General features: G+C 50.0%; 6 protein-coding genes and 1 non-coding gene across 7 annotated transcripts; 2 read left to right on the top strand and 5 right to left on the bottom strand.

Annotated features, from left to right (window-relative positions):
- Window positions 1-2,692: 2,692 nt before the first annotated feature.
- On the bottom strand, window positions 2,693-3,778 carry EV422DRAFT_507006 (uncharacterized protein; the record flags this gene model as incomplete). The annotated part of the gene is made up of 1 exon (XM_053068618.1): window positions 2,693-3,778. One exon carries the CDS (start codon window positions 3,776-3,778, stop codon window positions 2,693-2,695), a length of 1,086 nt encoding a protein of 361 aa, XP_052925075.1.
- A 1,756-nt stretch (window positions 3,779-5,534) lies between these two features.
- EV422DRAFT_507005 (uncharacterized protein) lies at window positions 5,535-8,018 on the top strand (the record flags this gene model as incomplete). The annotated part of the gene is made up of 4 exons (XM_053068617.1): window positions 5,535-6,738; window positions 6,905-6,999; window positions 7,050-7,449; window positions 7,501-8,018. The coding sequence occupies 4 exons, from the start codon at window positions 5,535-5,537 to the stop codon at window positions 8,016-8,018; spliced, it is 2,217 nt and encodes a 738-aa protein (XP_052925074.1).
- Window positions 8,019-15,421: 7,403 nt separating this feature from the next.
- Window positions 15,422-15,745, bottom strand: EV422DRAFT_485556 (uncharacterized protein; the record flags this gene model as incomplete). The annotated part of the gene is made up of 1 exon (XM_053067376.1): window positions 15,422-15,745. A coding segment is annotated over one exon (324 nt), but the record flags the coding sequence as incomplete, so codon positions are not given.
- Window positions 15,746-16,714: 969 nt separating this feature from the next.
- On the top strand, window positions 16,715-19,881 carry EV422DRAFT_532330 (uncharacterized protein). The gene is made up of 6 exons (XM_053070527.1): window positions 16,715-17,259; window positions 17,319-17,551; window positions 17,625-18,008; window positions 18,090-18,517; window positions 18,594-19,131; window positions 19,215-19,881. The coding sequence occupies exons 1-6, from the start codon at window positions 16,877-16,879 to the stop codon at window positions 19,769-19,771; spliced, it is 2,523 nt and encodes an 840-aa protein (XP_052925072.1). The 5' UTR covers window positions 16,715-16,876; the 3' UTR covers window positions 19,772-19,881.
- Window positions 19,882-20,712, bottom strand: EV422DRAFT_532326 (uncharacterized protein). The gene is made up of 2 exons (XM_053070526.1): window positions 20,567-20,712; window positions 19,882-20,484 (listed from the first exon to the last, which is right to left on the bottom strand). The coding sequence occupies exon 2, from the start codon at window positions 20,458-20,460 to the stop codon at window positions 20,044-20,046; it is 417 nt and encodes a 138-aa protein (XP_052925071.1). The 5' UTR covers window positions 20,461-20,484; window positions 20,567-20,712; the 3' UTR covers window positions 19,882-20,043.
- Window positions 20,713-21,532: 820 nt separating this feature from the next.
- Window positions 21,533-21,639, bottom strand: EV422DRAFT_t86. Its single transcript has one exon. It is a non-coding gene; the product is annotated as a tRNA-Asn (tRNA).
- Window positions 21,640-22,361: 722 nt separating this feature from the next.
- EV422DRAFT_507001 (uncharacterized protein) lies at window positions 22,362-24,687 on the bottom strand (the record flags this gene model as incomplete). The annotated part of the gene is made up of 4 exons (XM_053068616.1): window positions 22,362-22,928; window positions 23,009-23,692; window positions 23,809-24,052; window positions 24,149-24,687. The coding sequence occupies 4 exons, from the start codon at window positions 24,685-24,687 to the stop codon at window positions 22,362-22,364; spliced, it is 2,034 nt and encodes a 677-aa protein (XP_052925070.1).
- Between the last annotated feature and the right edge of the window lie 2,309 nt (window positions 24,688-26,996).

Here is a 26,996-nt window from a genome sequence, read left to right as displayed (position 1 = left end):
CGACCAAACTCCTGAACAAATTGGTGCCATTTTACTATATTTGGGTTGTGCTTTTCAGGCTTTTCGAATCTTGCCTATATAGTATGACCTTTTGACTGAGCGCTCATGCCCGAGAAAAGATTCAGGTATTTTTCTCAATTTTTACCGAACAATGAAAAAAAAATTGACCACAACATTAATTTGTGGTCAATTGATAAACGAAAGATGGACTCCGACAACAAAGGCCCTTCATCTCTCAGATATGACCCCATCACTCCGGAGGATCTCCGGAACCTCACCAAGTTTTACTATCAGAATCAAAATTTTCTAGGACAAGACAAATTGTGGTATGCATATAGAAAAGCGTTTCCCAATAGCAGGATTTCGCAAAGAACCCTTCTTAACGACTTTCTCAAGAAGCAAGAGATTTGGCAGAGGTCTACAAAAGTTATGGGATCGCGAGGCTCGATAAAACCGATTTTGGCCAGAAAGGAAGGAAATTACCAGACTGATTGTATCAACCTAATGTCCGTACCATACGGTGGATATAAGTATTCGGTCAACGCTTCAGACATTCTCACCAAAAAGGTGTACAGTATGCCAATGAAGACACAAGATCAAGCCACTGTTGTCAAGTGCCTAGAAACAATGAAACGGGATGGCGCTGTATTAGTAAGTTTCACATCCGATGTAGGTACGGAATTTCAAGGTCTGGTGCAAGAGTGGGCTGACTCGAACAACGTGGAGTGGAAGTTCGGACAACCCGGTGTCCCGCAAGGTCAAGGTCAGATTGAATCCGTTAACAAAAATATAAAAAATCTGATCTATTCCTCGATACGTTTCGGAAAACGGGATTGGCCAAATTATCTTCAAAAACTCATAGATAATTTAAACAACACGAAAACGTATGCGACAGGGAAGGCTTCAAATGAAATCTTACAAGATGAACATGAAGCCATCTTTGATCGCATACGGAACAAGAAATTGAAAGGGGTGAAATCAACAGTTTTGAACGAATTTAAGATGGGAGATATTGTAAGAAAGATAATACCGTTACCAAGTGGTATTAAAAGACGCGCAAAAGTGGGGTATTTCTCGTCACAAACTTATAGAATTGAAGGGAAAGTGCAAAGTAATTATGCAGGTTATGTTTCATCGTACAAATTAAACAGAATGGATGGAACAAGACTTCCCGGTTTAATATCGGCTAACGATCTTCGAATAGTTCCATCAGGAACCGTCACCCTACCAGACATTGCTTCCCAGCCAGATCCAAATGAAAACAACGAATACAAAATTGATTCAATACTTGATTCAAGAGTAGTACGTAGAGGCAACAGAAGGATAAAGCAGTACAAGGTTCTATGGAGTGGTTATGATGCGTCCCAATCAACTTGGGAAGATGAAGGGAATCTCAAAAATGCACGGGAGACCATAGCCGAGTATGAAGAGCAAAATGGATAATACGTTTTCAAAACTTGTCATCTAGATTTAAATCATCATTAAGATCGTCAATATCCATCGCATCATCATCATTAGATGAGCCTTCGTTCTTCTCCCTGTGAAGATTATAATAGACTTGTCGTGTTGCATAGGAATGACCATGCTTTTTAGCAAACTCTTTTTGAACCCGAGGATCTCCGTTATCCAATTTGATCGAGTCAATCACTACGATTTTTCTAAGTTCATTGACTCCAAGTTCTTTTCCGATATGTTGTTTACAAGCGATCTTCATAGCCCTTCCAAAACCTCCGCCTTCATAGGGTTTACTTGCGTTGCGCGCTTTTTCAAACAATCTACTCTGTCCTTTAGCCTTACGAATATCAACCAGATTATCAATGTGCCTTTTAACAATGTCATCGATAATTGTAATAAGAACATCGGTGTCTCCCTTATTTGTATTACATGCTTTTATCAGAAAGGTATGGGTTCCCGTATCAAATGTCACATTATCCGCTTCGGAAATGTGCATAAACTTTGCTTGGCCAATGTCCGCTCTTCGAATAACATCTGAACCAACAAAACAAGCCGCTGCAAGCAACAAACCATACTTATAAGGGTCTTTGACGGCATTTTCTTTAAGTTGATCCAATTTCTCGTAAAGAGCGTTGATTAAAGGGTCTTTTTCAATGAAGCGCTTCGTTTCATATTCTCTATCCATTACGAGATCGCGGGCTTGTATCTCTTTACAACGATCGCTATTGATCTTGAGATAGAAACCTCCCATTTCGTCAATATGCGTAAGTTTGTCCATTGTGCACGCACCTAGGAATTGTTTCTTTGCAGTTTCACCGTAGAGGCTAGACGAAAGCCAATCGTACAATCCTATTTTTTCCTCGTTTGTCATAATTTTGAACATAGCAGACAACACCTTTGTACAATTCGCTCCATCGTCTTTGGGGTAATTCTTTTTCAAGATTTTCATGACATCGGTTGGCGATGATAGAACGTTCGGATCAAGAATTCCGTATGCTTCAAGTGCATTACAGGCAGAGAGGTATACCTTTCGGCTACTTGCAGCCAATCCTATCGTTCCATTCTTTTGATGGACGGTATCGGCATATCGGTTGATAAGTTTTTTTGCTAGTTCAATGTTCATTGCTGCGTCGTTCTTTGGTTGTGCATAAACCATTACTCGTTTTTACTCTTCAAATAACAAGTTAAAAAAAGAATCGCATATATCGATATTACATCGCTACATCGAAGTTCATGATCAAGCATATTCCAATTCCTCCTCCACAATTTGCTCCTCCTCCTCTCCAACGATTTCGTTTTGCTCTTCCTGCTCTCCAACGTCTTCGTTTTCCTCTTCCTGCTCCTGCTCCTGCTCCTCGTTGTTCTGCAAATTTTGTTCTCGTCTCGCCTGCGCCTCCATTATTTTCTCCTTGACCGTGTTAAGACGAACTTGTCTGGGGGTTATATCAACGCGTTCGTCTTTTCCCGGTTCCAAAAGGCGAAAACGGTTTTCCACATGCTTCTGGACGTCTTCATCGTACATCGTTGACACTTGGTGCGCGCCTTGTTTTACAAAACGCTTCAAGACTCGATTGATGATATCCTCGGTGAGATTTTCAATCGCTTTCCCTTTCGACGAGCGAAGTAGGGCAGGACATGTAAGAATGCCCCAACCAAATTCGTCGATAGCGATATACATATTCGTGCATAAGCGGTTGAACGATTTGATTTGTCGCTTTGACGACCCGCCCGCAAGAATCCCCTTCTCTTTCTCAAGTTTGGCTTTGAATATTTGTGTTCGCAACTGCTCTTTTGCTTCTTCGCTTTGCACATCTTCGTTGCCGGGACTATTTCTTCGCTGATCTACGAGCCACTTATAGTAGTAGCCGACGTAGTAATGATTCACAAATCGATCAAAATTTTCTGCGAGACCGGAGGTTTTCGACGAAATGAATAATTTGAACACATCGAGTTCGATGTCGGGGACATTATTTCGACTCGCTTCTTGACGAGGAGCGATTGGGTCGATGTTCACATGTGCGCCTCGCAGTGTCGTTTCGATGTGGTAATCGTTCCACACCAGGAAAGGATCCTCGGGTTCAATCTCAACACCGGCTGCGTTCTTCCGGCGAACTAATCCAATCTGTTGTGCAAAACGTCGGGCATGTGTCTCTTGAAGTTCTTTCTGTTTTTTCTGAAGTTCCGCTTCGCTTAATTCAGCGCGCTTCTTTCGTCTGTTGTGCCTTTGGACATCCGCATGTCCTGGCGGTTGTTGTCGTTCGGCAGGTCTGTTGTTCCTTTGGACATCCGGATGTCCAGGGCGTTGTTGTCGTTCGGCAGGCATGTTTGATAGTAGGATTATTGATGACTGGGGGTGCTACAGATGGCGCCCGACCTTATATATTGAGCGCACCTCCGGATTCATTATAGGTGCGTCAACAGTGGTGGATACACTCCATTGTTTTCAAACTTAACTCTATTTCGCGATAAGGAGTTACTAAAAGAGGAAACTGTCAAATTTCTTGACGGTTGCGGTATTGTTGAACTCCACTAACGAGCGCGGTTCAAAAATATAAAGTTATCTGCAAAAATAAAGTAAACAATGCCTGAAGAGACTTTCAAACCGTACACAAAGAAATTCAACCGATATGGACAAATCATCATTCCTTCGCAGTGTCGAAAGTGTCAAGATTGTGACGAAATTATTCCAATTATCCCAAGACGAGTCCTTTGTGGTAAATGTTGGTGGGGACAAACGTACAGGACCAAAAGGTTGGAGTCTAAATTTCGATAGCGATTGAGTTCGATGATAAATGACCAATACGATGATCTCACAGAAGAGGAACCGATGAAAGGGCGCTTTGCATATAAGCAAAATTATGAGAGACGTGAGCAGAAGAGCATTGTTTCAACAATGGCTTCACCGCACGAGATCCAAACAAAATTGGAAAATATAGTAGATAGAATGTCTGAGCAGATGGAAGCCTACAAAAAAACCGGCCATTACGAGACTTTGTTTCATGTGAAAAAGATGTTCCTATTGAAAAAGCCTCTTGAATACTTGCCCCGGAAGTTTAACGACGCAAAACTTTGGAAGCAGTTCCAAGCAACGATGTTCAAACATAGATTTGTTGCAAAGCACGCTTATATTTGCAATTTTTGCAACAAATATCACAAGACTTCGTCAGATTGCCTAGAGTGCAGGTGCTGTGAAGACTCCAATCCATTTGATAGACGGAGAGTTTGGATCATTTTGAATTGCAGCCTTGGAGAGCAAATCCACAACCACAAAAATTATGGTAAAAACTCACCACGAGGTGGAATGATTCCCCAGGAGTATAGTCACTACCGTGAGTGCAAAGAGCGCCTTGAGCGCCTTGAGTATCAGGAATACCCCACGTCTACCCAGACATCCTAAACTATATATCTAAAATTGTCGATTTGATCCGTTTCCAATGGACATCTTTGTCATAAATTTTAGAGTATAATGAGTGCCGTAAGTACTCTGAGTATCTTGAGCATCAGAATAGCCCCCCATCTTCCCGAGCCTCCTAAACTTTAAATCTCCAATTGTCGCTTTTGCGTCGCTCTCAATGGACATATTTGTCATACTTTTTTGAGTATAATGAGTACCGTGAGTACCGTGAGTACCGTGAGCATCAGAATTACCCCCATTTTCCCGGGCCTCCTAAACTATAAATCTCCAATTGTCGGATTTGGGCCATTTTCAGTTGGACTTATTTGAGATTCCTTTGTGGACATAATGTTGTCTGGAATCGTAATCTTCTGAACCGTTATTGGTAAAATTTGTCTTGATCGTTTTCCCCCGGGGCATTTTGAGATCAAAGTAATGGTATTTCGGTTTACCCCATCTGTTTCGCTAGATCCCGCACTGTCTTTGAAATGAATTTGTGTTTCATTCCATATTTTTCGTACGTTCCAATATATTGATATGCCATTTGTTCGCCTTAGTTCAATTGTATACTATTAGGCCATTATTTCTTTAATTGCTGCATGCGTAGACGCATCTGTGACATCGTCCAAAATGCGTTTAGAAACCTGAGAAAACAATTGTGTGCCTAACGTTAAGCACACACAAAATGAAAATGGCTGAACAGATCATTGAATCCACACGCTTTAGAAAGACGGCCGTTAAAGAGAGAGAAAAGCACGAAGTTGCACATGTCAACAGACTCATTCAATTGAAGAATTGTAAATTGCTCGACGTTGCCACTCGTGATCAAATCAAGAGGTACATGGATTTGAGGTTGAACGATACAAACAAATTCTATGTTCAGTATGTGTACTCCGAAACGTCTCCGAAGTGCCGGTTGTATGCGCGCCACCTTGTCGGCGGTCAAGGGTTTGAGAGGAATCTACGTTGTTACAGTATGGAGGACTTGTACATTGATCTCGACATCGAAAACGCATTTCCAAGCATTACCTTACAATTGAGCAAGAAACTGAAATTACCCAAATGCAAGAATTTGACCGAGTACGTTAGAAAGCGTGATACGATCCTTCAGAAATACGGGTTGAATAAGAAGTCCGTTTTGGAAGCGCTCAACAAATCATATGAAGTTCCCAGTCACCCGTTCATCAAAAGCATTCACAAATTTATATACGAAACTTTCCTCCCACCTTTCAAGGAAATGCCCGAATTCAAGGAACTTTGGGCAATTACCAAGAAAAACAAAAACGACGGAAATAGGGATGGTTCGTTCTACAGCAAAGTTCTTCAATATCATGAAAACATCATTCTTGGCGAAATGGAGACGTTCCTGGAGAGCAGTGGTTATGAAGTACCTGTTCTCGTATTCGACGGCCTTCAAGTTCTTCGAAACGAAGAGAATTTACCGGTCGACCAGACTCTTATTAATAACTTGCAGCAACATGTCAACAAAACGACTGGCCTCTCCGTCGTCATCAAAGAAAAGCCAATGAACTACGAGGTCAGTTACCTGGAGAAGTTAGGACTTGAAGTCATACCAATTGTAGCACAGAGCGATAGTGTGGAAGAGACAGCGCCTCTCATTAGATTACCGCTTTTTGAAGATCCTTTGTTAGATCAACTTGCCAAAAACGCTATTCTCCACAGAAGTCATGATGCGGTCGCTCGCTTTCTTATTGTTTTGTGGAGAGATGATTTTTACTACAAGAATAAGGTCTGGTGGTACTTTTCGTCCCATCGGTGGACTTGCGATTCCGGCGAGTTCTTTCAACATCGCCTTTTGACAGAATTGATGCCTCTATTGGAAGAAAAGACAAAATGGAAAAGTCATCAAAGCGACGAGCGCTTAATTGGTATGCTAAAGAAACTGTCGTCCTGTGTCGAAACATATCAGTTTTACCTCAACGTTTGTAAAACCTCGGCCCTTTACTTTTCCACAGGAAGATTTCCTTCAGTTTGAGCGTAAATTAGAGACATGTACAAATATTGTCTGCTTTCGAAACGGGGTCTATGATTTAGACAAATTGGAGTTTCGGAATGGAAAGCCAAACGATTACTGTCTCCTGCAAATTGGCTATGACTATATCGAGTATGATCCGCATGATGAGACAACGGTTCGTTTGAAAAGTCAAATTGACAAAGTTCTACCGATTCCGGAAAAAAGGGAATATGTTGTGAAAACTTCGCTTCATCTCTGGGGTGTAATCACAACGATAAGTTCAATATTATGGTCGGCCCGGGCGCACAAGGAAAATCGTTCCTTGTAGGATTAATGACCGAAAGTATGGATGTTTACGCAACGAGTTGGAACTCATCCATTCTGGTGAACGACTTTAACGGGGACAAAGCGAACCCGGAGTTGGCAGATGGTAAATATAAACGTTTCATTGAGATCCAAGAAAACAAGAAAGAAAAAGCCCTCAATATGGAGAACGTTAAAAAACTAACCGGTTACGATCCAGTCCGTGCGAGAAATCTCTATGAGAACGGTTCCAACTTTGTCATCAAAGCATTGCTGTTTTTGTCCGTGAATGATCTACCTGTCATCTTAGAAGTCGATAATGGTACGTGGAGACGGATCAACATAATTGCGCTTACAAGCACTTTCGTTACAGATCCGGCATTATGCGATCCTGACAAGCATATCTATCTTGCGGACAAGGGAGCCAAACGAAACCGAGGGTTTCAAGCACCGTACTTCATGTCCATTCTAATCAAATATTACAAATTGTATAAGGAAGAAGGAATCCAGACGCCGCAATCCATTCTCGATGATACGATCAAGTACAAGAGAAATAACGACATCTATCAGACGTTTTTTGATGATTGCTGTCTCCATGCACCTGAAAACAAGATTCTAGTGGAGGATATCCACAAAGAATGTATCGAGTGGGCCAAACGGCAACAAAATAAGAACATACGCATTAACCGAAACGATATGTTGAAATGGTTACAAAACTATGCTAGATCACAAGATGATATAACTTACCACAAGTGTCTTCGAGTTACAAAATATGTAGACGGTAAAGGGATGTCGAAAGTTTCTACCGGATTCCAAGGTATCAAATTAAACCGATATGAGATGCTTCCGCAACAATCGTATTCAGTATGTGAAGACTCGGCGGATGAGTAAGGAGAGTAAGGAGAGTAAAATGAGTATGATGAGTATCAAAATGACAGGGTGTAAATGTGACGGGCACGGAGAAAGTGAAAAGTGTAAAGGTAGTATATGGCGGATTTGTAGCATTGTAGTGGTGAAAATGGGTAGAAACCTCTGTATAATAGGGGGGGGGTAAGAAAAGAGTTTGCGACGGAGAGAGTTTTTTTTTTAAAAGTGCCTGTTTAAAATATAGTTTTTCTGAAAAAAAGAACTACAATACTACAGATGGCATTTCGATAAAAGATGGAGGGTAAAAATTGGAAAAGTGACGGGAATGGCTTGAGACATGGAGGGAACGGGGAAAGTGGTGAGAAAAGGGACTGTAGTGAAAGTGGTTGAATCGGTGGAGCACAAGGTTAGGCAATGGTTAAAAAGTGATGTATGGAGTGAGGTAGAAACGCGAGGAGAAGAGGATATGTAGATGGGGATGGAGGCGGACCAATATGGATGGCAACGGAATGAAATTGAGGGTAAGTTTTTAAAAATGGAAATGAGAATATGAAAGAAAAGTGAGAAAATAAAGGGAGAAAACGGCGAAATCTGGGAAAAAAGTTGCAAATTTGGGTCGAAAAAACCGAAATTTACGACAAAAATGACATTTCAAAATATCGCATTTTTTCGTGCGGGATCAGGAAGCGGGGATGTCAAAGTGATACTCATTCTACTCATCGTACTCATTATACTCACGCTTCTGAACATACGGATTTGAGAAATCACGGTGAAAAGGGCCGATTTATGATTCTGAAGCATTTGTGCGTCGGGGAGGGCTGGGTATTGGAGGTGTCAAATTGATACTCATCGTACTCACATAACTCATTGTACTCGCCCAACAGATAGAGTAGTTTTGAGAAAGTGGCTGAAATAATGGCGAAAGCGACCTTTTTGTGATTGTTTGGGCATTTGTACATCGGGGAGGGCTGGGTATTGGAGGTGTCAAATTGATGCTCATCATATTCATATACCTCATCGTACTCGCGCGACAGATAGGGTAGTTTTGAGAAAGTGGTTGAAATCATGGCGGAAAGGACCTTTTTGTATGAGATAGACAAATGGTGAGAGTCGGTGAGGGATGTGTTATGAACGGGCGGAGCCGATGGAAATAGAGGCGACTTGTGGTGCAGGTTGTTGACAGGTAATGGTATTCAGACCGAAACAAGAACTAGAACAAGACTAGGAAGAACTGGTGTTGATCTGCTGGGGGATCAGGAAGTGGGGAGCTCAGGGGAGGCGGCTATTTATGTTTTTCTGGGAAGGCTGGGGAAGCGTGGGGATGCAGAAGGGTACGGAATGAGAGGGAAGCCAAGAGAAGCGCCAAGGGTGGGGAAGCATAGAAACAGAAGACTGGGGATGGGGTGGCTACGCTGAGGCTGTGGGCGGGTACGTGGGGAAGTATGGAGAAGGGTTTGTAAGCGCCGAGTGTTGGGAGGTGTGGCTACGTGCGGCTGCGTGGAGAAATGAAGGCAGTGGCAGGTGTGGGGTAGCGCGGCTGCGTGCGGCTGCGAGGTTTGGCAGATGTCAGGTTTTGACAGGGAATTGACATTGACTGACTGTTGGGATGCTGTCATGAGGTAAGCGCATGGTATGGACGCGTCGTCTATAACATCACCCCCTCCTTTAGCCACGGCGTCCGGATGTTGTTTTGATGTTGGCAGGCTTTGGTCGGGGTTTGTCGGGGTACTTTTGGTGGAACTGGGCAACAAGCTCTTGACAGCGGGCAAGGTGTTCCACTGGCTCCCATGTGTTCTCCGAGCTTGGCCAACCCTGCCACTTGATGAGGTACTGAAGGTGCGTGCGTCAAATACGGGAGTCGAGAATGTCTTCCACAATCCATTCCTCCTGTCCTTCGACTTCTTCTGGTGGGGTGGGTTCTGGCTCAGTTCGCTCCGGAATGGTGAAACGTGGTTCAAGAAGGGAGACATGGAAGACGTTGTGAATTTTGTAGGATGGGGGAAGCTTGAGGCGATATGTGACCGAGTTGATCTTCTCCGTGATTGTGAAGGGGCCAATCTTACGGTGATCAAGTTTCTGGGAAGGTCGGAGAGTCTTGAGATTCCGCTGTAAGAGCCAGACACTGTCCCCGGGTTTCATGTCTGGGCCAGGTGCCCTCTTAGCATCGGCAAAGCGCTTCATGCGTCCTTGGGCCTCCTTGAGCTCAGTGGCAAGCTGTTCATGGATTTCCTTGAGATGGTTGGCACGAGCTTCGGCTGCAGGATTAAGGGATTCGGTTGTGGTCGCGGAAGCCAGACTGAATCGAGGATGGAACCCATAGTTGGCATAGAAGGGGGTTGTCTGGGTGGCGGAGTGGATGGTGTTATTGTAAGAGAACTCAGCAGAAGACAAGAGTTCCTTCCAGTTATCTTGTTGATAGTTGCAAAAGCAGCGAAGGTATTGCTCAAGAATCTGATTGGTCCGCTCGGTTTGTCCATCGCTCTGGGGATGGAACGCCGATGAGAGGTTGACCTTGGTTCCCAGGAGAGCGAAGAGACGTTTCCAGAAGTGGGAGTTGAACTGTGGGCCACGGTCAGATACAATATCGTCGGGGAGTCCATGGAGCCGGATGACATGGTGCCAGATCAGATCTGCAGTTGACTCAGCGGTGGCAGTTTTCCTGCACGGTACAAAGTGCGCCATCTTGGTGAACCGGCAGATGACAACGAGCACAGAATCAACCCCATCACTGGCTGGTAGATCCGTGATGAAGTCCATGGAAATTGACCCCCAGGGGCGGTCAGGGACCTGCAGGGGTTGGAGGAGACCGTAGGGCTTGTGTCTGCTGGTCTTGGCTTGAGCACATACGTCGCAGGACCTGATGTAGGACTTGACAAAACGCCACTGGCTAGGCCACCAGTAGTTGCGTGAGATGAGCTCCAGGGTCTTTGACATGCCGTAGTGTCCTGCCAAACGCGTGTCATGCATGTCCCGGCAGATCTCAGCACGGAGCTTGTTGGTGGGGACGTAGACAAGGTTGTCGTACAGCAGAACCCCATTTTCCTCGGAGAATCGCTTTATCCGTTCTTGGTCTTCTTGAGATTGCTGGGCAATGGGGGCCCTAAGCTGTCGCCGGATGGTTTGCGCAAACACATCGGATGCCAGGGCAGCTTTGATTTGGTCAAGGAGCGAGGAGTCCAGTGGGGTCAGATAAGTGGCGGCCAGGCGGAGATGGTCAGGGGTGAGGATCGTGGTTTCCTGGGAGCGGAATGCTTCTTCCCCCTCCCTTAGCTCGTATTCAGAGCGACGAGAGAGGGCGTCAGCTTGGTGTTGCTGGGTACCAGGGCGGTATGTGATGACAAAGTCGAAATCAGCAAAGAAGATTGACCAGCGGGATTGGCGGCGGTTGAGGGTACCGGTAGTCATGAAGTACTGGAGGTTCTTGTGGTCACAGTAAACGATGACCTTGTGGCGGGCACCAATGAGGTGGTGTCGCCATTGAGCAAATGAGTCTTGGATAGCCAGGAGTTCCTTGTCGTAGATCTCATAGTTGATTTCCTCAGGAGTAAATTTGCGGGAGTGAAAGGCCACGGGGTGGAGTTGATCTGTGTCATCGGGTTGAAGGAGGACGGCACCAAGGGCAAAGTCGGAGGCATCGGATTCGACAATGAAGGGCTTGTCAGGGTCAGGGGTGAGTCAGGATAGGTGCGGAGGTGAAGGCTTTCTTGAGGGTTTCAAAAGCTAGGTGTGCAGCGTGGGTCCATTTGAATGGCAAGTCTTTGCGAGTGAGCGTGGTCAGGGGTGCAACGATCGCAGAGTACCCTTTGATGAATCGCCGGTAGAAGTTGGCAAAACCAAGGAAGCGCTGGATGCCTTTGACATTCGTCGGGGGTTCCCATTCGGTAATGGCAGCCGTCTTCTTTGGGTCCATGGAAATGCCTTGCTGGGAGATGATAAACCCCAGGAACTCAACAGAGTCACGGTTGAATTCGTATTTTTCCGGTTTCGCATACAGCCCGTGCTGGCGGAGTCGTGAGAGCACCTCTCGGACGTGGTTGGGGTGGTCTTCTGGGTTTTTTGAGAAGATCAGAATGTCGTCAAGGTAGACCACAACAAAAACGTCGAGAATGTCACGGAATATGTCGTTCATGAGGTGTTGGAATACTCCAGGGGCATTGGTGAGCCCGAACGGCATGACATTATACTCGAATAGGCCGTAGCGACATCGGAACGCTGTCTTCCATTCATCCCCTGGTCGGATCCGAAGAAGGTTGTAGGCTCCCCGGAGGTCAATCTTGGTGAGCCGGCGTGCCCCTCGAAGACGATCCATGATGCTGTTAATCAAGGGCAAGGGATAGTGATTCTTGATGGTGATATTGTTGAGTCGACGATAGTCGACGCACAGACGGAGGGAACCGTCATTTTTCTTGACAAAGAGGACTGGGGCACCGGCGGGAGACTTGGAGTGCTTGATGAACCCCTTAGCTAGGTTCTCTTCAAGGTAGTCACAGAGTGCTTGCATTTCAGGCTCGCTGAGACTATAGATTGGGCCGAACGGTGGCTGTTTGCCCTCTTCTAAGTCGATGGGACAGTCGTAGGGTCGGTGCTCTGGGAGGGTATCCGCGTTCTTCTTGGCGAAGACGTCCGCAAAATCTTGGTATTCTTCAGGAATGATGGCCTTCGGATCTTTTGGAGGAGTGGTCGTCAGGGCTTGGGAATCTGACTTGGTCGGATTGGCGTAGGCAATGAATGCCTGGTCATGCCTTGCCGCCACACGGAAAGCTGGGGCGCTGATAAACGATACGTGGATCGGTGTGGGTGCTGGGTCCAGTGTGTTGGGTCTCTGGGCCAGGGAGACTGAAATCTCGTCTTGATGGATACGGATCAGAGGTTCAGGGGTTCTTGAGGGCTTCGGGCTAGGTTCTGTTGGCAGGGCATCCCAGGAGGCGTATTGTCCAAAACCGCAATGGCAGCGGACGCAAAGAGTGCGAGTCTTCCAATGTAGCTCCACATCATGGAGCTCAAACCAGGGAAGCCCCAGGATGATTGGCGCATGCGGGGAACATGTCACATGGAATACAACCTCCTCAAAATGGTCGTTGACCCACATGCCCAAAGGTTGGGTGTGATGGGTAATGGAGCCCGCATGGCTGGGACGTCCGTCAACCAGTTCAAGCGCAATGGGGTCCTCCTTCTTGACAAGTGGGATGCGGTGCTTGCGGGCATAACTTTCGTCGATGAAGCACGACATCGCACCGGTGTCGAGTAGTGCTGAAAGCTGAACTGGAGCTCGCTGGGCCGATATCTGCAGGGTAACAGGGTACTCGAATGGTGAGGATGGGCCCAAAGTCCGCATGGGTGAGGGTATCTCAGATAGGAGATTGACATTGTTGGTGGTCAGGAGAAGGGTGTTGCTGGAGATGCCAGGATCGGAGCAAGGTTTTGTGGCTTCTCCCTTGGCAGTACTTGCGTGGTGAGAAGGCCCAGGACAGGTGTTGCCCAGCTGCTCGGCCTTTACTGCAGCTGGACTTGGGCAAAATCCTGGATAGGTGCAGGTTCCTTCACCGCGACATTCGCCGTGCGTATCTTGTTCAGGCAGAGTTTGGCTATGTGGCCGGGTTTACCACAGTAGAGGCAAAGTTTGTTTGTGATGCGGTGTTGGCGCTCTAGCGGTGTGAGGGGTCCTCGCGGACGAGCAGCGTCAATGATCATAGGGTCGTCTGGGCGGTTGTCGGGGCTCATGAGGGTGGGGCTAGTGGTAACTGGCACATATGGCTGTCGGTTCCTGCTTCGCTCTAGACGGCGCTCAAACAATCGGTTGTCACATTGGATGGCCTGTTCCATCACGGTGTCGATTGAGGCGGTAGGGGGCATCGTGAGCATTAAGTCCTTGACGTCTTCTTTGAGGCCGCGACGGAAGGTGGCAATCAATGCCTGGTCATTCCATGACACATCGCATTGCAGCTGTCGGAATTCAGCTACATACTCTGTTGCTGCACGGGTTTGTCGAAGGTTCTGGAGCTTGTTTTCGGACGTGCGGAACCTGTCGCTGTCTCCAAAGACTGCTTGCATTTGCTGGATGAAATCATCCAGGTTCATAAGAGAATGATGGTCTTGTTCGACAAGGGGCGCCAGCCAGGCCTGGGCGGTGCCAGTGAGGTAGGTGCCAATAGTTCGTATCTTGGTCTGATCGTTGGGGTAGCGCCTGGGTTGGAGGGCGAACATGAGCCGGATCTGGTTGAGGAACCCACGGAACTTGCTTCGGGTGCCATCAAATTTGTCTGGGAGACTGATTTTGGGTTCGGGGGCGTGGGTGGCAGGGGCAGTGGTCTGGGTTTGCGCTAGTTCGGCTTGTAGGGTGGTATTCTGCGCTCGAAGTTCGTCAATCGCATTGCACATGGCTTGCCAGGCTTCGGCCGTGAGGGGAAGGGCGTCGGACATGGTGATTTGGCGTGGAGGTACAGCGGCTGGGGGTTGTTGAGCAGATCAAACTGTTATGAACGGGCGGAGCCGATGGAAATAGAGGCGACTTGTGGTGCAGGTTGTTGACAGGTAATGGTATTCAGACCGAAACAAGAACTAGAACAAGACTAGGAAGAACTGGTGTTGATCTGCTGGGGGATCAGGAAGTGGGGAGCTCAGGGGAGGCGGCTATTTATGTTTTTCTGGGAAGGCTGGGGAAGCGTGGGGAAGCAGAAGGGTACGGAATGAGAGGGAAGCCAAGAGAAGCGCCAAGGGTGGGGAAGCATAGAAACAGAAGACTGGGGATGGGGTGGCTACGCTGAGGCTGTGGGCGGGTACGTGGGGAAGTATGGAGAAGGGTTTGTAAGCGCCGAGTGTTGGGAGGTGTGGCTACGTGCGGCTGCGTGGAGAAATGAAGGCAGTGGCAGGTGTGGGGTAGCGCGGCTGCGTGCGGCTGCGAGGTTTGGCAGATGTCAGGTTTTGACAGGGAATTGACATTGACTGACTGTTGGGATGCTGTCATGAGGTAAGCGCATGGTATGGACGCGTCGTTCATAACAGGATGGGTATGGGAGGTGTCAAATTGATACTCATTGTACACATCGTACTCATATAACGCATGGTTCTTGCGGCGCAAGGGGACATCCGAATGTCCCAGTGGCTTAGATTGTGAAGGGAAAGTAACAGAATTTGACAGCGCGTCGTGGGAACTGAAGAACACGGTCTTACCCGACTCCTGGTTAATGGCTCATAGGCTGGTACGGTTAATGCATAATACCAAAGGTGTAGGATACATGGTTAATACATTACACCCTACATCAGGAATACGGTTAATGCATAACACTTTCAGCAGCCGCTACGGTTAATGCACAGTGTAAAGTCGAGCCAGGTACGGTTAATGCACAGTGTAATAGTATAGTGGATCAGTGCATAGCATAAACCATTGGTTTATGCTATGCACTGATCCACACGGCGGTCTGGCTTCGAATGCACGCTGACACTTCTATTCTCCCGAAAGGATTGGTTTTCCCTTGCCGTAAGACTAGCACCAAAGCTTTACAGTCTGTAAAACCTTCATGCTCCAGCGTGACAGAGTGAAGATCCGCAAGCTCAGCCTGCCTTGCCAGTTCACCACGGAGCAGAGCGTAATGTGAGAGGAGGAATGCAACATTGTTCCGCAAGTGCACGCCAGCCTCTCTGGTTTTCATCCAGAATGCCGCACTCATTCCCTCCAGTTGGGCTCCAGTGGAATATCCATCCAGCAGCGTCCCAATTCCCCTGTTGTTAAAATTCTCCCTGCTGATGCGTGTAGTATCTAGTGCGGTGTGTCTGACCAACTGTTTGACAACATCGTCATTGGGATTGGGATGGCTGTTGATTTTGAGAGCGCTTTGATGTCGCCAAAGGTCAACCAATGCTGAAACGTAACCAGTCACAGTGGACCGCCCAACAGTTCCAGCTTTGCCTCTCTTCCTCTGGCGTCCTATTACTTATGATTCAAGGAATAGGTGTAGCTGGTTGCTGGTGATAGTGTACCTCGTCTCCATAGGGAAGCCTTTGCTGTCACACCAGCTCCTAAACTCCCGCTGCTTGGGGCCGTACTGCTGAGTGGTCTTCTTTGGTCTGACGTCTGTCATCCTTTGGTGCTTCTGTTGGATGGAAAGCTCCATTTCCATCTGGAGGGAGGCATCTGTGACTGCTTGCTGAGAAGGCATCGCTCCACCTGGTGCTGCTCCAGCTAAGTGCATGGTGTGGAGTGGAATTGCTGCAACGTGGGTGATAGAAGGTGGGAGCAAACAGCTAGGTGCGGAGTCGGTGCGTAACTTACGCTGTCAGGTCAGGTCAATAGGCCAAATATGTGCGCATATTTGGCATCATATGTGCGGATATCTGCCTCACGTGACCGGTCCTGCCGTAATTGGGCCTCGGTCCTGACGCGGTCCTGAAACCCGATATATATATATACACGCGCTGTCGAGTTTTCATTGGCAATGTGAAATACATCCCGTCAATGCCAAAGCCACAAAAGCAACGCCAGGAAAGCACAAACCAAAGAACATCGTTGCCGGGATACAAAAACGTCCAAAGTAATAGGAAAGTCCCTTCATTCCGTCGCGCTGGGCAACCATGGATACGGAACTGCATCTAAGTGAACCGGAACTCTGGCAGGGGGACGTCCATCCTGCTGCAAACACCGTCCCATTCTTACTCAAGATACGCATAGTGTTAAAATGATGTCCTCTCAAACCGACAAATGCGCGCGCTTTGACGCCGGATTGCATGTCTTCATATATCTACGGATGAAGCTATAAAGACCCTGAAGATTTCGTCCCGTTCCTCGCCAGACAACACAACCTCTGGATCTGTTGTAGTCGTGGGGCTGATCCATCATTTTCCCGGACGATATAACCTAGACCCTCGCGTTTTTTACCTTGGGCCGGATGCGTCCAATCCAAAGTAACTCCTTCGTGGAGCTCGCATCCGAAGTCGATCTCCAACAAAACGGCCTCCTCTCCATCCCCCGCCTCTCGCACACTTCCCAGGCACCCCCGCCGTACGATGCAGGAACAAGCGAAGTGGTACCGTCCGACTCCTTCGAGGAGCTGTTCCAGCAACGACCGATCCCGCTAGGTACGGCGCAGCTTGCGTCGCCTGGAGGACATGAGGCGGCGTATCCACCACCGGCGCATCCGCAATTGAATGGGGAGACGAGGATTGATGTGTCGGTGCCGATTATGAATATTGTGATTCAAATTGTGGGGAGTCGGGGGGATGTGCAGCCGTTTTTGGCGTTGGCAAAGGAGTTGCAGATTTATGGGCATAGGTGAGGCGCATCAATCCGTGACGTTCACATCTCAAATTCATATCACCAAACAAACACAGAGTCCGCATAGCAACACATGAAACCTTCCGCGCCTGGATCCGCCGCAACGAAGTCGAATTCTACCCCATTGGCGGCGACCCAGCGGTGTTGATGGCTTTCATGGTGGAAAACAAAGGTCTGATACCAAGCTACGCGTCGATCGCAAAGGGGGATATCGGCTCGAAGCGGAAGATGATTAGGGAGATTTTGAGGGGGAGTTGGAAGAGTTGTGTTGAGGCTGATGAGGAGACTGGTATGTGGGCGGGAATATATGATACCCATTGCAAAAGGGTGGGGAATTGATGATGAACCGCTGGTTTCTTTAGGCCAACCCTTCCGCGCCTCAGTTATAATCGCTAACCCCCCCTCCTTCGGCCACATCCACTGCGCCGAAAAGCTCAGCATCCCGCTCCACATGTCCTTCACCATGCCGTGGGTGCGCACAATCTCCTTCCCACACCCGCTAACCAACATCGAGCACAGCAAAACCGTCCACAAGCTCGTCAATAAGATGAGCTACGGCGTCGTCGACACACTGACGTGGTTGGGGGTCGGGGATGTGATTAATGAGTTTAGGAGGGATGTGCTGGGGTTGAAGAGGATGGGTGTGCAGCAGGGGACCGAGACGGTGGAGTATATGGAGGTGCCCTGGACGTTTTGTTGGAGTCCGAGTTTGATTCCTAAGCCGGTTGACTGGGGGCCCAATATTGGTGGGTTTCGCGTTGACCGCCCTGGCAGTGGTGTTATGCGAAATGTCTGCTAAAATCTCGTTTCTTTCCCCGTTCCTCTAGCGATTTCGGGCTTCTACTTCCTCGATCAAGCCAACAACTACACCCCACCACCGGACCTCTCCACCTTCCTCAACCTCTCCCCCGCCCCTATCTACATCGGCTTCGGCAGCATCACTGGCCAAGATCCTGGCAAATTCACATCCACGATCCTCCAAGCCGTGCAACAAGCCGGCGTGCGCGCCATCATCTCCAAAGGGTGGATGAACATGGGCGGCGGGGAAAGCGGGGCCAAAAGCGGTATACCGGATTTGGGAGATAAAGTCCTCTTCATAGGGGATTGTCCGCATGATTGGTTGTTTCAGCATGTGGCGGCGGTGGTGCATCATGGAGGGGCTGGGACGTTGAGTGCGGGACTGAGGTGTGGGAAGCCGACGGTTGTGGTGCCGTTTTTTGGGGATCAGTTTTTCTGGGGGGCAATGGTTTATCGGGTGGGTTTGCGACTTTCAGGTTATTGCTTGTTCGGCGATGCTCTCAATACACACTCACCTCTCCAACGATTCATAGATGAAAGCCGGTCCTCTCCCTGTCCCCGCAAAAGACCTAACAGCCTCCGGCCTCGCCGCCGCCATAACCACAGCCCTCTCCCCCGCCACCGTTCACGCCGCTCAACACATCGCAAACCAAATGGCCCAAGAAAATGGCGTCAAGCTCGGCGTCGCATCCCTCCACGCCTCCCTCCCATTATCCACAACCCTCCACAGCGCACTCAACAGCACCTACGCCGCCTCCCTCTATGCGCCAAAACACAACCTCCAGCTCTCCCAGCAGGTCGCGCAGGTGCTCGTAGCCACGGGCGCCATAGCAGAAACTGAGTTGGAGTTTCTGAGAACCGAGCGGTGGTTCATCCCGCATGAACATGATGGGATACCCGGCACCGGCGCGGTGAGGGTGTTGATGGACAGGCTGTCGAATGTGGTGAGAGCCCCTGTGGCCGCGGCGAGGCGAGAGAGAGAGAAAGGGGGTGGGGTGTTTGCGAGGGGTTTGGTGGGGGTTTGGGCGGCGATTTTGGCGCTTTGTTGGTTGGCGTGCTGTCCTTATGAGAGTGAGTTTTTTTTTTGGCCATCGTGGTTGGATATACTGATGATGTTTGATGTACTGACGCACCCCTTTTTCCCTCCCGAACAGTGGGCTACTACACGCTAATAGAAGTCGGAGATTTCTTCCGCCGCTTTCCCCTCCTCTACGATCGGTACTCGCGTGAGCAATCCATCCGCCCCATCAACAACTTCGGCGTTGGTCTCATCGAAGGCTTCCGCCAAATCGCCGTCGGAGTCTGGGCAGCGTTCGCCGATATCTTCCGCCGCCCCGTCCAATACGGCCGCTCCCACGGTTGCTTCCTCGGCTTCTTCCTCGGCCTGCTCATCGGGTGTCTCAACGTCACAAAAGCTCTCGGCGGGTTATTGACGGGCGTTGGGTGTTGGTTGAAAGGCGCGGTGAGGCAGGCGGCGAAGCGCAAGCGCGCGAAGAAGGTGTTTGAGGGCGAGTTGGGCGTGCAGGTGCCGCCGAGGACGCCGAAAAAATGGTGGTGGCAGAGGAGGAAGCCGAGGGTTGTTGAAGAGGCGTGGTGGGAGGAGGCGGGGAGGAAGAGTGGGTTTGAAAGGGCGGAGTGTGAGCGGATCGTGAGAGAGTTTGAGATGGTTGTGGAGAAAAGGAGGAATAGTCGGTGGTGGAGGAGCTCGTAGTCGTAAAGATCCAGGCAGTGGGGAAAAGAGACGATGTGATACCTCGCTGATATTAGAGCAAATGTGATCTCTGACATTCACGGGAGTAAGACTCGGAACGAATGCGAGAAGGTTCTGAATATCTATTGTAGGCTTATTTTACATATAGGTCCTGCCTATATACAGTATATGTGCGAAACGGGAAAACTCCGGATCTACGATGATCTACGGAGGCGACCGCGGAGGTGGTACGAGAAATGGCGCTGGTAGTGATGTTGGCACTGATGGTGCGGTTAGCGATGACAGAGGGGGAAGTGATGGTGAGAACAGAGCGGGTGTGGACGCTGTATATGTACTGACAACGACCTTGGATGTCGTGTTTGCTGGGGATCCGTCTCAAACACGGCGTCCCCTTCGGCATCTTGGACCAAGTGTTCGATGGGTTCGGCGGGCGGGGATCCTTCCTTCTCGGCCACCTTGTCAGTCTTGGCCACAAAGCGGCTCTCGAAAGGAACCATCCGAATCTTTCGCCAGCTTCCGTGATCCGTCCCTTTGATGGTCAAGGGGTTGTTCGTGCACAAGATCATCTTGAAATGAGGATAGAACTCTCGCGCTTCTTTGAACAGAGGACGGTAGTCGATCTTGTCTCCGCCTAGCGAGCACTTCAGAAGCGACTCATTGACGCTCTCTCCAGAGTTCGTCTCCTGCATCGCTGCCAACCGTGCCCCGACGGCCTTGTTCATTCCCGGAGTGGCGTTGTCAGCGGGGGGGACCTCTGGGTCAACACCGTAGCCTTCATCGAAGCTGCGTACTGACCTAATGCCGCAGCGACGAGCGCTCCTGTTCGATGAATGTATTCGAATCGCTTGCAACCACCGGCCCCTTTGTGGCTCTGCGATTAGTGTCTACTCGCCTCGCATAGTGCAAAAATGTCGCGTACAGGAGCGAAGATTCCGAAAGTGGGTTTGGGGAAGAGGGGAAAGAGGGACGTTTGGGCGTTCACAAACAAGGCCCCGGAGAGGAAGGGGAAGCGGGTGTTGGAGGATGAGGATGAGGATGGTGATGGTCCCGCCGCCCCATCTTCCTCAACCTCGAACTCGACCACCAGATCCGCCACCAGATTGGCGGAGATGGTAAATGCAGTCAACACGCCTCGTCGCAAAGTCACATCCGGAATCTGACATCCTCCCATGACGAGCTGCGTTCCAAGGACCGGTACATAGACTCGGCATTCATACGTGTTGAGATCGACAAAAAACATATACAGAACATAATAATGAATGTTCACGAACGCTAACGCAACAGGCGAATGCGGACATGGAGAGAGATATTCTCGAACGCTCAATCATAAAGAGCAGCTCGCTCCCGTCCGATCCGCCGCCACGTCAGAACTTCACAGTCCGCCAGGACGCGCCATGAGAAAGCAATATGGCTGCATGATCCCAGCGGCAGGAACTCTTGATATACCATCAATAGGAATTTCAGAAAATGGTTCCAAGTTCAACATTCCAACGTCGCATCCACTGTATCTGACGTCGGAGAATAGTTTGGTCAGAGTATGATTAAGAGTTTCTGCGATCTAACTGAATATATCGTGCCCGTCGCGCTTCTTCAGCGTGAAACGTACAGTACGATGATCAGGTTGCGTATAATATTGGCATTTAAAGATCCTGAGTAATATATGGTCGCAACGTTCGTACATATCAAGCTAGGCGAATAAAAGAATGGACGAACGGCTCAGGAACAAATACTGTTGAACTCTTCATGAAATCAAAAAAAACTCGCTCCTGGGCAGGCTTGAACTGCCAACCTCTCGATTGCTAACTTGTGTTACATTGTGTAACTCTTGTGTAACAGTCGAACGCGCTAACCAATTGCGCCACAGAAGCTGGTTGAAATCCGATGTTTTTTGGAATATGTCGATGGCATACGCGGTTTGTGCATTGGTACCGCTTCAATATGGAGAAACCGCTTCCTGCCGCCCGTCTCCCCCTTGAGCAAAAGTCCGGCAAACGATAGCCCCGGCATGCCCAACAGCCCCGACAGTATGTCCTCATTGGATATCGATCTCCGTTCCGTGAAGGTGGGAGAATAGGCCAAGGCGGGTTAGGAAAGGATGAGGGCACCGAGGCGCATCCGTCATTTCTTCGTAATCGAGTTCCGTTCCGCAAAGGAAGGAAAATGGTATATCCAACGAGCGAAGCGAACGGTTTGGCAGTAGAAGCAAGATCCCAAGTCAAAGTCGCCAAAACACATTCAAAGATTGGCCGTATATAATAAAAAGTAATTTTACAGAAATGTCAGAACAATATTATGGTACAAATGTCTGTTTGAGTCGAGCCAGGCGTCCAGAGGGGAGCGTCTAACCGACAACTTGGGACTGAAAGCCCTCCTTCTCAAACAGTGACTGTGGGAGGCGCGGTGTATAAGGTGCGGTGAAAGTCCTGCAGTCACGGTTCCATCTATACGTAAATGCCAACGTCCGAAGTCCGAATACATAACGCCGTAGAGTCTGGTTGACGTTGGACACCGCAGGACAGCCTGGCGCCGAGCCGTTTAATCCAGTCGATGTTCGATAACTTGGATGTCGAGCACAAGTCTTGTAAGTCCGTCACCGCTCATATCCCTCCAAATGCAACACCATCCTTCCGGTCCTCCGCTTCCTCGCGACACCCACCGCATCCGCCACGGCCTCCAACAACGTCCGCGGCCCACACGCGTAAATCGACACATCGTCCGCTTCTGCGTGACGGTCCATGATCTCGGCGACGGTGGCGAAGACGTCGAGCCGTGTTGCCGAGGAGAGGTTGAAATTACAGGTGTGTGTTGATTCGGGTTCGACCTCGATGTATTCGTAGTCTTGTTGTTGTCGTCCATCCGAACTTGATGATGCTCGTCGTTGGCGTACGTGCAACTCACGCAGTCTCTCGACGTTCTCGCGATGCACGGCGCCGTGAGCTTCTTGCAGTTCCGCAAACGCCGACAGTTTGCCTGCAAACTCTTCGCGCGCCGTCCAGACGAAATCGACGCTTTGGTCGAGATGGGGGTTCGAGGCCGAGAGGACGTGGTTGGCGATGGAGAGGGCGCCGGGGATACCGCTGCCGCCGGCGATGGCGACGATGTGAGGCGATTCGAGGAAGCCGAGTGGGAGGTTGCCGTGGGGCCCGTCGACGAGGATCTGCGAGGAATAGAAAGAGGACGGGAAGTGAGATGATATTCAGACGGTGCAAGTCATACTTCGAATCATTTTCAACTCACCTTTATTGGACTATGTCCCTCTTCGCCCTTCCGCTTCTCCCATAACTTGATCAACGAGCTTGTCCACCGTCCTTGTTTGTTTGTTGGTTTGATAATCAACGTAATCACGTTGCTGACAGGCACCGCATCAGACGTATTTCGCAAAACCGTCTCCTGCGATTCTCCTCGGCGGTACTTTGCCTTCTTTTCCTCGCCGCGCGGCACCTCATCGTCATGATACACCGTCACAGGAGCGTCCCTGCCGTTGTCGTCGATATCCGGACCCACATATCCAATCCTCTTCTGCGCTGGCGCTGACGCAATCGTGAATGGATGCCACATGAAATGCGACAGCTCGGGGATCTTGACCGACACCCACTGACCAGGGGTATACACACCCTCCCAACCCGCAATGTCGACTCGCAGGTACCCACAGTCCTCCTTCCGCACGTCGATAATGTGGCATGTATCCCTATGCCTGCTGTACAGCCGCGTTGCGAGGTCGAAGACGTAGACGGCGAGGGCGGGGAGTGAGAGGTAGAACATTGGGCTGGCGTGCAGGAAGGCGAGGCCAATGCCGACGAAGGCGAGCATGTGGTTGAGGTAGAACCAGGTGTAGTTGTTGCGGCGGATGTAGGGGATGGCGTTGAGGCCGACCCAGAGGAAGATGAGGGCGGCGATGAAGCCGATTAGGGAGATTCCATTCTGTTCGAGAGGTTGAAAGGAAAGGCGAATGAGGCTCATTGCTTGTGTGATCCATACTTGATCATACTTCATTGTACTTGGGATCCATTCCCAAAAGCGGCTAACTCAGTACTTACCCTGTAAGTCGCAGCAGGCTTGAACCTCGCCTGCATTTGCCCAACAAAGCCTCTGTTCCTGAACCCAGGTGCCTCATGGGCAGCGCCATGGAGGAAGGCAAACAAGACGGAGGCCGCGCCGGACCATCGATGGAATTGGAGTGAGTCATCGTAGTCGATGTTGAGGAGGGAGGAGAGGATGCCTCGGCGAGAGATGGGAAGGAGAGCGAGTGCGAGTTGGATGGCAAGGGGATGAGCGCTGGCTCTGGGAAGTAACGGAAGGGGGGATGTTGTGTCAGTTGATGAGCTAGCTGAGGTAGGCAACGGTATCCTACGTGCCCTGAATGACTAGGACCATTACCTGAACATGTTGGAGCAAAAGATGTCAAACGTGAACGGGATATGGATCTCAGTATCATGAGCCATCTCGGCGCGTCGGCGATGTCCACCGGTGGCAGCACCACCCTTCGCCATCCGTTCCCTCATCTGCTCGACGCGAACCTTATTCGCCGCATCCCACCAATAAGCAAACACCAGGACCTGGAACACGATTACGGCCGTCCACACGAAGATCCTCATCCGGGAGACTCGACACCTCCCAATCTTGAAAGCCGTGACAGCCGCCCACTGTCGGCTGCGGCGGTGTTGGGCAGCGTAGACGGCGATCCCGAGGAAAAGGGAGAAGCCATAGAAGGCGTAGACGGTGACGAGATTTTGGTAGGCGTAGTCATCGTCGCGCTCGGAGCAGGCCTGTGACATGCAGGTGTAATTTTGGAATTGGCGCAGGCAGACGGCGGTGACGAGTGCGAGGACGGTGATGATGGCGACGCCACGGGTGATGAAGCGTTGGGTGGGCGCTGGGGCGCGTGGAGCCGCGATTGTGTGTGGTTGGATGCCCATGGCGGGTGGGATGCGAACCTGGAAAGGGGGGCCGCTGGCAGTAGTGGGTGACAGTGACAGCGGAAACCGGCGCGCGAGCGAGAGGATTTTGCGAGCGCTTGGATGAACTTGGAAGCAAACGTCCAAGTCAGGGCGCAGGGCAAAAGGGAACCGAGGAAACAGCCGAGGGCGATTATCGTAGACTATGGGACCCGGAAGAGCTATCCACGTAGTTTTATATCCAGCCTACCCAGGGATTCGCATCCGGCAGTGGGCTTGGAAAAGCTGGCCGGAAACGACGGGATTGACCCTGTATCCTTCGACGCTTTCGTAGCGAAATCCCTCATGTTCCGAGCATGTCCGGGCCGGGTTGGCTAGACACAAAAAACCATAGATATGCAATCGGAGAACGTCATGGTCCCTGAACGAGGTTTTGCGTCGCATTCTTTGGATCCGGGCCTGCCTGATTCATGATTGACTAACATTCCCGCAGTGGACGGTGCCTACGGGTAGCGCAGCGTCGAGGTTTTTCTCGCATTCCGTATAAAGAAAGGGGGTATCCGGGAACATTGGACAAAATAAGGGTCGAGGCCATCTTCTCCTCGTCTTGAAGGATACGCGATTTGGGGCCGGATCCACAACTCGGAGGGATCCGACTTCTGTGAGACTTTACTATCGCTGGTCGCATCAGTTTTTGATGGCGCGCAATGCTCCTATTCGGCAACGCATTCCGAGAGTTGACATGGTTTTGAAGTCCTTGAACACAAAGCACGCGTGCGACGTAGACGGAAGGCCACTACCGTCATCCGAGCCATATGCCAGTGCTGCATGGATGATGGCCGGTGGAAGCTTCTACGCCGAAGAAAGAAGGGGTTGGTGGATCTGGCATTCATACGAAACTCGAGAGAAGGCGGGTTGCATGATCAACCAACCCGCTCTTCGCTCAGCAAAGTTCCAAGTTCCAACTAACCGCCAATGCACAGCGTCATAACCGGTACCCACTGATCCCGTTCATCGATAGGCCACGGCTGCATCGACCAGCCGGTGAATTGCATGCATGTTACAGACGGTCGTCCGACTCTGACTCGTCCATTCGACCATTTTCTGAGCACCGAATATGTCGGAAGACAAAGCTGCGCAACGCGACGCGCCGAAGAAATTCTGGTCGACGAATTCCCAACTTCAAATTCACACCTCCCTCGTGAAACGTCCGTTCGTTCACCGGGAATCGTCATGATTTGTCGATCATCCCGACGGGATCCTTCACCCGGCGAGCTGATCGGAGCCCGTCGTGCAACTTGTTCGACTTCGCGGGTGTTTCTCTCCCAAATTTGGCGGATGTTGTGGTAATTTGTGTAACGTATTGTGTCCCGGAACCGTCCCGACCTTACCGAAACGCCGGGATGGCGTTAGTGCCGGAATCGCGCCGGAAATGACGGGACCTGCGCCCCTTTGCTCAGTGCTTCTTCGCATTGCTAAAGGTTCTTTCGCCGTCATATAGAGGTGCCAGGTGTGCCGAGTCTGCAGGCCAAGCATGGTTTTCTAAGGCGTTGCACGGTGCAGGATACCCTGCATACCTGACGGCAGTGGTACCCTGACTCAAGGTCAGTCGTGTGTGGAGTGGCATAGCGTATCTCGATCTCGGGCAAGTGAGCGAAGGTCACAGGCTATTGCAAACATTTTCCAGCAGGTCAAGCTGCCCACCGCGCCCTTGGCGCTAGTGGTATCCCGACATGGGCCTGACTTGGAGTCCCGCAGCGGCTACCTGGGAGTCAGGGAGTGAAGCTCCAACAAATAGTAGTCACGAATGAGTGGTCTGCAAAATACCGAGTGAGTCTCCGTCACCCTGGCTGGAGGCTACTCTTTGCACAACGGTCATGATGGCTTCAAGCTACGCATGTATGTCTGCCACTTTGACGGCCGCTGTGTGCGGCGACAGCACATCAGCAATGAGTAAACCGGGAAGCCTCAACCTTGGTCGCTTGCAAATCGTGCGTGCGCCTGCTGCTGCTGCTCTTGCGTGACACTTTGCTGCGCCAACCGATATTGCTTGTGCTCGTCGGGGGGAGGCAGCGGGCGGTGGGTGAGAGTTGCGCTGCCATGTTGTCTTTTTGACTTGTCGTCTTTGTCGCTTTCATTTGGTGGTTTCCGCCTTCCTGTGCCATCTGCCGTACGACCTCCCACCGAAGGCTGGTTCTGAGAAGTTGCCATCGATGGGTTACGAACTCAACGGAGCGGGCTCGCTGGTCCAGATCCGCAGGTCTAGCATCAATCCCTCTCCGTCCCCATGAAACACTCTTTGGCAGTTTGGCAAACGTTTGATTTTCCAA

Source organism: Fimicolochytrium jonesii (genome assembly GCF_025526975.1).
Source record: "Fimicolochytrium jonesii strain JEL569 chromosome Unknown EV422scaffold_14, whole genome shotgun sequence".
NCBI lineage: Eukaryota > Fungi > Chytridiomycota > Chytridiomycetes > Spizellomycetales > Powellomycetaceae > Fimicolochytrium > Fimicolochytrium jonesii.
The sequence above is the reverse complement of the archived record's forward strand: the minus strand, read 5'-3'. Positions and strand labels throughout refer to the sequence as shown.

Excerpts from the sequence above, each read along its gene's own strand:
- EV422DRAFT_532326 (XM_053070526.1), bottom strand. The coding sequence starts at position 20,460 with ATGCAGGAGACGAACTCTGGAGAGAGCGTCAATGAGTCGCTTCTGAAG.
- EV422DRAFT_532330 (XM_053070527.1), top strand. The coding sequence starts at position 16,877 with ATGCGTCCAATCCAAAGTAACTCCTTCGTGGAGCTCGCATCCGAAGTC. Across the intron at positions 18,518-18,593 it reads GGGGGGCAATGGTTTATCGG|ATGAAAGCCGGTCCTCTCCC; the intron begins GTGGGTTTGCGA and ends AACGATTCATAG. Across the intron at positions 19,132-19,214 it reads GGCGTGCTGTCCTTATGAGA|TGGGCTACTACACGCTAATA; the intron begins GTGAGTTTTTTT and ends CCTCCCGAACAG.